Below are 10,044 nucleotides of genomic sequence, written 5' to 3'. Positions count from 1 at the left end.
TATATGATGTCTTGTTCATGTTCATGGCACTTCAAAAAATCGGGCCTGAAGGGGGTTTATGGGGGTTGCCCCCCAAAATAGGTATTTGCTTTTTTCTCTTAAATAATGCACATAATTTCCTTCAAATAATGCACCTTCATCACCCATGATGTACCAAAGATTGTTCACACCATTAAAAAAAAAAAATCGGGGTCTAAGGGTGTGTACAGGGGGGTTGCCTCCCAAAAGAGGTATTTGCTTTCTTCTCAGAAACTACACACACAATTCTGGTGAAACTTGACCACCGCCTTCATCACCCGGGATGTACTAAAGTTTGTTCATGACATCAAAAAATTTGGGTCTCAGGGATTCTACGTGGGGGTTGCCCCCCCAAAATATGTATTTGCTTTCTTCTCTGAAACCATACACAATTTTGATGAAACTTGACCACAACCTCTATCACCTGTGATGTTCCAAAGTTTGTTCATGGCATAAAAAAATCCATAGGTATTTACTTTCTTCTCAATTACATATTTGGTGGGTCATCCATGCTTACCAGTTGTTCCCTGGTTATCTTATCCAGCCACTACCAGGTGAGTGCCAAGGGGTATTTGCCCCTATGTTTTGTTATTGTTTGGTGAAAATAAATTTGGATTTGGCTGAACATTTTTGGACCAAGTTAAACAAATTGCTATTGGATATTTAAACCCAGCTTGTGGCCTGCTCCTTTGTCCTCAAGGCTCGTGGAAGAGGGTGCACATACTTTGAGATGGCAGTGTACTTTTACAGGGATTACAAGGATATTGTTAAACAACAGTCAAAATTCAACACAGTATATGGTATTTCAACCTGAGATCTCAACTTGATGTGCTGTGTGCTCAGGTGGGAATACCAAACAGCCCAATCCACAGTGATGTAAACCATTATAATTTAGAATGTAGTGATGGGGTGGTGTAGAGGTAGCACACTTACCTTTTGAGCAGCCAACTCTGGTTTTTATTCCCAGCCTGATTATAAACTGTTAGATTTGTACTTCTCAGACAGGGCCATCCCTCACATCACAGAGTGCGCCACCCCTCGCATAGATGATGAATGAGTTACGGCTTGCTGGCATTAGTTCAGGTGGAGATTAAAATATCCCATGGTGTTTTGCGTGAAGAGTAGGTGAGGTTTTTTTTTTTCCTGGCATCCTGGCCAAATTCTAAATTCCTGCCCTTAATACCACTGGAAAGGCAAAGGGAAACCATGCTTCAGGCAGACCACCAGGGAGAGGTCGATTGATCGTAAGTGTTCTGCGTTTCTTTTTTGAATTCCTAATGAGCACCGCACGAGCAAACAAACACAAAACATTTATTTATTATCGTAACTGTCTGCTGTTTCTTACCACATTTGATTATACAATTAGGCCCTGCTTTGCATCGCCCCTCTATACGTTGTTTCGCTTATACGTAACTCTAGAATAGGGGAACAAATCCTTTATACATCACCATTGATTCACTTAGTTATATGTCGTTCATAAATAACGAAGGATAGGTGGACTTGTGTGAGTCACATATGTTGGTTGGCGTTACTTGCGATTTTCACATATTTATGCCTCATCTCATTAACTCCACCACCTTCCACAAGAAAAATCGGCAATCATCTCTGGTGATTGTTATAATATCTACATATATATATATATATATATATATATATATATATATATATATATATATATATATATTTTTTTTTTTTTTACTTGTATTTAATGTACCTGCACTGTTTTATTATTTAAATATTTATTTTACCTTATAATTATACATTTTGGGTGAAAATATTGACAAAAACTCCCCAGGAACGTAACCCCTATTTATATCATTAAGTCTATGGTGAAAATGAATTGTCTTTACGTCGTTTCGCTTTAAGTCGCCCTCTCCAGGAATGTGTCCTCAGCTTAAAGTGTGGACTTACTGTATGGCCAAGTTCTTTCATTTATTATCTTTGGACTTGAAATCGAGTCATTTAATCATCTCAGTTTGATAGACGTTTAATGACCTTAACAAATATGTGAATATCCGAGCCCTGAAGAGCCTAAAAATAGCACGTATTTTTTTTCAGTTTGGCGACATGCTGAGATGATGAACTTATCTCAACATGACGTCAGGTCATTTGACATCTTATGTTTTGAGTTTCATATGTTACCTCTGATTTCCAGGTATGTTGGCCAGTTAACCTGGTAGTGACAGATGAGACCCAGCAGCTGTTGAATCAAGTCTTCTTGCTCCTGCTGCAGATGAAATATGTCAAGCACCGACTTGACACACTCCGCTTTGATGGCGAGTCTTGCACAACTTACCAGAAATCTATTCCAACTTATATTTGGTACCTGCTATTTTTGGGAAGTGTGATTTGGATATTTTATTTTAGGCCCAGTCACACCTTGACGTTTTAGCCAGCAATGGCAACGTATTAAAATGTATGTAAAACGCTGGCTTACGTTGAACTTTTGATGTTTTTTTTTAAAAGATTCGGACGTATTCATAACGACTTGGTCTTATGCATAACATATTAGTAACGGACACAAAACGTTTCGTTGTGTTATAGATAACTTATACCAACGAATGCTGAACCTGTTGTCGGCCTTCACAACCTATGCCCAACGATAGTCTAACTTAGGCATAGCGTGCTGCACGCATCGCCGACGATGATGTGGGGTAGGTTATGAAAAGGCTGCCGCACAACGATTCAAATCATAACCGCCGCAGAAATGGAAGTGTCAACATCGCAGTCACACCTTGGCGATCTTGCCAGCGTATGCCGACCTCTGAAAAATGCGTCTAAAACGCTGGCGCTCGTCGAATACGGTATGGGTAAGTTTGGTATACGTGAATAGAACGCTAAAGTACGCTATCATACGTCGTATTAAATGGAGTACGTCTTATAATTTTAAACATGTTGAAAATTTTACGACATACTTGCCGTATGACACACGCTCCGCATGTGATGGGAATAAGTTGTACGCACGATATGCGATCGTTGACACACATCGACACACGTTACTTGAAAGGGACTCATAAGTCGAAACACGTCAAGGTAATGGTTAGCGTCAGTGTTCCAGACTCCCGGTTTTTTTTTTTTCTTCAGTATGACGGTGTTCAGTGTACAGTGCGGTTATGATTTAAATCGTTGAGCGGCAGCCTATTAATTATATTATATTATAACCGCACTAGAAATCGAAGTGTCAAAATCACCATCATACCGAAGGAAGGAAGACAAAAAAAAAAAAAATAAAACCAGGGAGTCTGGAACACTGACGCTAACCATTACCTTGATGTGTTTCGACTTGTGAGCACCTTACAAGTAACGTGTGTCGATGTGTGTCACCGATCGCGTAACGTGAGTACAACACGTAACTCATAGGTTAGAAATAAGTTTCGGGTACGCTAAACATTACCTCGACGTGTTTCGATTTATGAGCAACTTACAAGTAACGTGTGTCGACGTGTGTCAACGATCGCGTGACGTGCCTACAACTTATGGCCAGCGTTATGCGGAACGTGTGAGTCATACGCTGGCATAAGTCTTAAAATTTCAAGCATGGAAAATTTGAGGACAACCGAAAAGTACAACGTTTAAAGCCAGCGTACAACGACGTATGGCAGTGTTTTTCAGCGTGCTCTCAATGTTATCAAAACTGACCCATAACGTATTCGACGTGTACCAGCGTTTTAGACAAATTTTCCAAAAATCGGCATAAGCTGGCTAAAACGTCAAGGTGTGACTGGGCCTTGAGGAACGAGCTGTCTCTGTTATGGCAAGTTGAAAGAATTATAGGTCAGATTAGGCTGCTTAGAATGACTGGAAATGCCCACTTCCTATGAGAGTAGAATACCCCCTCCCTTGCAGGGATCAGCAAAGCATTTGCACAATGCCATGTGTACAGTGCAAAATTGCAAGGCATCTGCACAGCTGAGTTGTAATACCCTCTCCTACCACCACTCTGTGTCACTATATGGCACACATTTACTGAGAGCGTTTGTCTCCTCTCCCCTTCCCGAACCCCCACGACTACAACAGGAGAAAACAAAACAGAAGCAAACTTGAAGGGCACTTGGTAGAGCACATACCTCCGCCACGTAATGCCTGTTTCACGAGAACATATCGAGCCCAATACATTTTTGAACTAGAATGACACTCGGTAGGGCGCATACCTCCGCCACGCAATACCTGATCCACAAGAACATATCAGGTCCAATACATTTCGGAAATATCATGCTATACTGCACAATATCGTTTTTGGCCCTATCTCTCAATGGTGAATAATCACTTTATGAATTAAATAATTCTCGTATCCAGATCCAGATCCAGATATTCACCAAAATCGAATCAATTCGTCTTTGTCACACACCCAAACTGTCCATCAAGTTTCGTCCGAATCTGTCCACAACTTTTTTTAGATATCGTGCCATATATTGGTTCAGCCTTATCTCTCAATGGTGAAGAATCACTTGAAAAAATTATCAGATCCGGATCCAGAAGCGCATCTTCACCAGAATTGAATCAATTCTTCCTTGTCACACACCCAACATGTCCAAGTTTCAACCGAAGCTGTCCACAACTTTTTGAGATATCGTGCTATCTATCGTTTTTGACCCTATCTCTCAATGGTGAAGAATCACTTAAATAATTCTACGAGTCGGATCCGGATCCGGATCTTCACCAAAATATAATCAGTTCGTCCTTGTCATATATCCAACCTGTCCACAAAATTTCATCCGGATCCGTCCACAACTTTTTGAGATATCCTGCACACAGACAAACAGATAGAAAGGGGGTGAAAACATAACCTCCTTCACTTTCGGTGGTGGAGGAAACAAAACCACATGTTTGAGAGTAACCTGAAGCATTTCTACCACAAATTAGGGAAACAAAAGCAAGAACATGTCAACTCACCCTGAAAAAGAATAGCTAGAAAAATTCTGGAAATGAATTTTTGAAGATCGAAAATAACATAACAAAAGCAGAATAGATCCCAGACTTGGAAAAGAAGAAGCAACATCTCGAGGAAATGGCCCTAGTGATCATTGATGAAGAAAAAAATTAGAAAACAACTTCAAAAATAAGCCAAACTTTAAAGGCCTCAGCCCAGATGGAATTCCAAATTTCTGGCTAGAACAACTTGATGCTCTCCAAAATCACTACACCAGGACATTCAACAATCTTGTCCAAGAGGAAAATGCAGTGGATAAGTGGCTCATAGAAGGAATCTCTTTTCTCATCCCAAAATCTGAAGAAGCCCAACTTCCTCACAAATACCGACCAATAACATGTCCACCAACAATACACAAACTTCTGACAGGAATCATCACAGAAGTAATGTACCATCCATACATCCATTGGGACCACACTCTGTACAGAGTGTTGTTGCTGCCGAAGCAGTCTCTTGGGCTATTGGACACAATCCTGGACGGATCGCCACTCCAACACTGGATACTCAAATTCATTAAGCTGGTACTCATTTAATCCCGCAAGCTGGTACTCATTTTGCCAACCTCGGAAAGATGACTGGCTGAGTAAACCCCACCTGGTATTAATTCAACAGCTGAGAGGGATTTGAACTCGGGACCCTATGATTCCAAGCCCACCAATCCTAACCATTAAGCCAACACAACCCATATGTACCATCACCTAACACAACAAGGAGGTTTAGAGGCAGAACAAAACAAATGTAAGAGAGATTGTTGTGAAACAATTGACCACCTACTACTTAATAAGGCCTACTTTAAAATTGCAAAATGTGAAGAACTAAATTATCCACCACCTGCATAGATTAGAAGAAAGCTTTAAACAGGATCCCACATTCATGGATGATAAAATACATGCAAATATACAAAGTCATTCCCCAAATAATCAAACTGATTGAGAAAAGAATGGAGCTCTGAAATACCACATTGATATTACAGCACTCAGAAGGAAATATTGAAATACCAGATGTGAAGATATGGTGTGGGATCTTCCAGGGAGACAGTCTTTTCCCACTCTTGTTTTGTCTGGCTCTGGACCCACTGAGTAAGCACATCAACAAACAAGGACACAGATACACCCAAACAACCAACAGAAGACCATCCAAAGAAATAGGAAAGGTGATGCATCTACTGTACATGGATGATATAAAGCTCTTCACACTGAATGAAAAAAAAATTGACAGAATAACTAAAACTAGTTAAACGGTTTTCCGCTGACATTCAAATGGAATTTGGATTACATAAGTGCGCCAAGGGCACATTTGTACAAGGTGAACCAACAAAAACAGACAAAATATAAATTGACATTGAAACAACAATGCAGCAGTTAGAAAACGAAGCATCATACAAATACCTCAGAGTCGAAGAAGGCCACCAAACATGTCACAAACAAATGCGCAAAACAATCACCAAAGAATACTATGTATAATGAATGAATGTTGCAACGTAAAATGAAGCTGAGTCTGAAAATGTACCTCTCCCCAAAAAACAAAATCAAAGCCATAAACCAACTCGCAGTCCCATTGTTCCAATACTACTGTGAGATAATAACTGGCCCCCAATTAGAAATCAATAAGTTAGACATCAAAACAAGAAAACTCTTTTACCATCCATAAAATGTTCTACAAAAAAAAAAGAGTGCATCCTAAGAATGGACCAGTGAAGATGAGAAGGAGGGAGTGGCCTGATGGAACTCAGCCAGGTGCACAGAGCAACGGGTGTTGGACTAGCTGAGTACGTGAAATGCTCAACGGACTATTGGATTAAATTTGTGAACAAACATGAAAAGTATCCCTAACTCGCCTTGCAAATAATTTCCAAAAACAGGTCCGAATTGAAGATTCCACACAGGAAAATGAAACTGCAACAAATACAGCCCCAACAATTGCAAAAAAGACAAAATAAACATATAAAAATAATATCAACAGGGCAGAGCCCTCGGAACAAAACTCTGAGAACACCAAAATTTGAACAGCTTGGTCCATGAACTGTGATCCCTTACCGAAGCAGAGTTGGATACTTTGAGTCCTGGGAGGACTCCGTTCCACTTCCTGAAACCACAAATTGAGATGACCAACAATTCACACACACACACACACACACACACACACACACACACACACACACACACACACACACACACACACACACACGGCTGCACCATAATTTACTCTTAAAAACATAGCAAAAGTAAATTGCTGCCTACCAAATGCGGTGCAACAACCATGAGACCCCCCCCCCTCGTTGCATGCTATTTGCTACCAACCAATCCTAAGAGGTGGAGGATATGTGTGAGTGTGTGAACTTGACTTGAATAGTAAATATCAGCACAGCTCGTGTTGCTAGTATCGATACAGATAGTTTCGCAAACAGTATCTGGAAACAAAGATGGCATATCAAACACCCGTTTTTTTCCCTCCCCAGAATTATCTGTGCCAAACATGCCATGACATGAACAGATCTGGGGTCCATTAACATTTCAGTACAACAAAGAGAAAAATTATTAACAAAAAAACCCAGATCCGTCAACTGCAATTCATCAAACCATTGTGGAGAAATATTAAATTTATTCCACACTGTTTGGACAATAGGGAGACCATTTGTGACTGCAATTTGCTTTCTGCAAATGTTTCAGCCAAAGTGAATAGGTCTGGCCACATGTGAGGATTCTTCTTATGCTGATAATGTATACCAAGGTTGGTATATTGTACTTTGTGTTTTTTATAGTCAGTCTTTGCATGCACTCTTATATTGTCTTCTCCTCCAGAACTTTTTCAGGGGCAGAGGGAACCTTTGGGTGCTTGTATGCACTTGGCCCGTCGAATGTTCTTGCTGCGAATGCGTCTCCTGCACTTTGTCAGCAGTCTGAACACGTACATCATTACACGGGTATGTGCTCCACCAGTGATCACAAATATTGGATGGCGTACATTGTTTTATTGCATGCTGATTTTAACAAATTGTGTTGTGCTCGCTCTGGTGTCGTCGATTGGAATTCTGCTCAGTTGATACTTTGATATGCTTCCCCCATCTGTCCCTCTCTTCCCTGTAAGCATGCCGTTCCTTTGGCTGGGGTGTAATCCTTGGGATTTATTGCTGGACTATACTGCCTCGATTGGCTGTTTCTCATCACACAATGACTATACAGTAGTTTTACACCATGGAAGTGTCGATCTGTTGCTTACCTTCCACTATTAATGGGAATATGATGAAGGCCAGTGAGCCAGAAACTTGTCCATGGATCGAGTCCCTTCCCAAGGGGCAGGCTGGCATTGCTGAAGAAAAGGTTGGCTAACTGATACTGCAAGTAGCAGTGTCGCAGCTAACACACTGCTTGTTTGCAGTGGGCAGTTCTGTCTTTTATGGACTGCAACTAAAAGCCAGAAGTAGCTATTTTAACTGTAATTCATATGGTTGTGGAAATGACTTCGAGGGGTTAACATTGCTTTGTATAATTTAGTTAGCTCCTTAATTAATGTCTCAGAGTAAGCATGAAGGAATGAATTGTTATATTAGACATGTGTTGTCATATGCAATAGATGATGTTCACTCCTACTGTGTGTCTAAAAACAATCACCATTCCTACGACCTCTGTTTTATGCTCGACCCTTTGTAAATCTGTCTTTAGGTTATTTTTAGTGTTTTACTAGGTCATCGACGCCAGTTTAGGCTAGGAAACGGCTTCGGTCCTGCTCAAGAGGGAAGGGGGAGGACCTTGTCCAACTGATAAGTCGTGAGGGGCGGTCCTTCCCCCATCAAACGGTACCCTCAACCAATGGTGAGTGAGAGGAGAGCGGTGCGGCACGTCATCGTGACATACAGGGCGGAGGCTTTAAAGAACAGACGATGAGTGGAAGCGAGGAGAAGCTCCGGAATAAGCCTGAGGAAAGCTGTGCTTCTTTGTTCGTGCTGCAGCGCCATGGACACACCCTGCCCGTGCCAGAGCCACTGCTCTCTCCTCTCCTCTGGGCCCAGAGCGACCGAACATGACAGGCCATTTTCCCGCCCCAAGCAGCTGAGACTGTGTTGGCTTTCTTCCTGCGGGATTCTGCCAAGAGTACTCGGTATTTCTGTCTTGTGGATTCCCTGTCTTCTCTACCATGTGATGAATGTGGGCCAAGATCAGGCTATAGATAATTCAGGATTCCCATTTGTTCGTTTGTTAGTGGGTGCGTATGTCAGTAGTGGGTTAAAGTGTTTTTATTGTCGATCATTGTTATTGCTTCTTGTTTGACCCGCCTGTGTTCCTTATTAAATTAAATATACCAGGTCTCATGGTGAATTTAAAAGTGTTGTGATTACTCTTGCAATTAAGAAAAGTCGGTTGAGGACTAATTGGCAATGGTAATTAACACCATACATCAAGACAGCACCATGTATCTCCTTGGCTCGCTTGGCCCTTAATTAGAAACGAGCTGTGTGGTACCAATTGGCGTAATGCATCGGCTGACTTGACGGTCGCATCTTTTAGTATCGGAGTGGAAAGACCTGTAGTCCGGCCTGAGACGGCCAAACCAGCTGGCCATTACGGCCACTGTTGGAGCAACCCGCTGGAATTTATCCAGGCAACTGAGCTAAATCCATGGCTACAACAATATACATCTATATTATTATATAAGAGCGATTTGTGTCTGTGCAGCCTTTTCTTTGAAATTTTTAAAAATGAAATTCCACACACCTGGGCCAATTGCCCCAAAATTTGCAGTGCCACATTATTTTCATGCCTTTTGTGACTGCAATCTGCTTGCACTTGTCGGTAAACGTCACAATTTAAAAATTGTAATTCTTGATTCAAATGGTAAAACTTAACAAAAATTACCTGATGACCCAACTCCAAAGCAACAACGGTCCTTGAACACACGATTGTCCATGCTAAAACGAGCAGGCAGGCTGGGCAACCAGGACTACAATTGGCTTGACTGCAGCAATGGTTCAGCACCCAGACTGTATAGTCTTCCCAAGATCCACAAAGACAATGTCCCTCTGAGACCCATCATGTCCTTCGTCAATGCACCATCTCACCGATTGCCGGGCTTTCTAGCACGTGTCATTGGCAGACTTG

The 10,044-nt window shown here is 41.4% G+C and overlaps 1 protein-coding gene across 1 annotated transcript in view; it reads left to right on the top strand.

Moving 5' to 3' along the window:
• LOC147010917 (gamma-tubulin complex component 5-like) overlaps positions 1–9,173 on the top strand; it is an 88,423-nt gene extending 79,250 nt beyond the window's left edge. The window contains exons 20-22 of the mRNA XM_085859893.1: positions 2,174–2,294; positions 7,750–7,871; positions 8,633–9,173. Of these exons, the coding sequence (XP_085716019.1) occupies positions 2,174–2,294; positions 7,750–7,871; positions 8,633–8,656 (267 nt within the window). The 3' untranslated portion in view covers positions 8,657–9,173. The remainder of the gene's footprint in view (positions 1–2,173; positions 2,295–7,749; positions 7,872–8,632) is intronic.
• The last annotated feature ends 871 nt before the right edge of the window (positions 9,174–10,044 follow it).

Source organism: Eptatretus burgeri, chromosome 16 (genome assembly GCF_056783735.1).
Source record: "Eptatretus burgeri isolate ZD-2024b chromosome 16, Ebu_testis_v1, whole genome shotgun sequence".
NCBI classification, from domain to species: Eukaryota; Metazoa; Chordata; class Myxini; order Myxiniformes; family Myxinidae; genus Eptatretus; species Eptatretus burgeri.
Note: the sequence above shows the minus strand (reverse complement) of the source record. Positions and strands in the feature narration are given on the sequence as shown.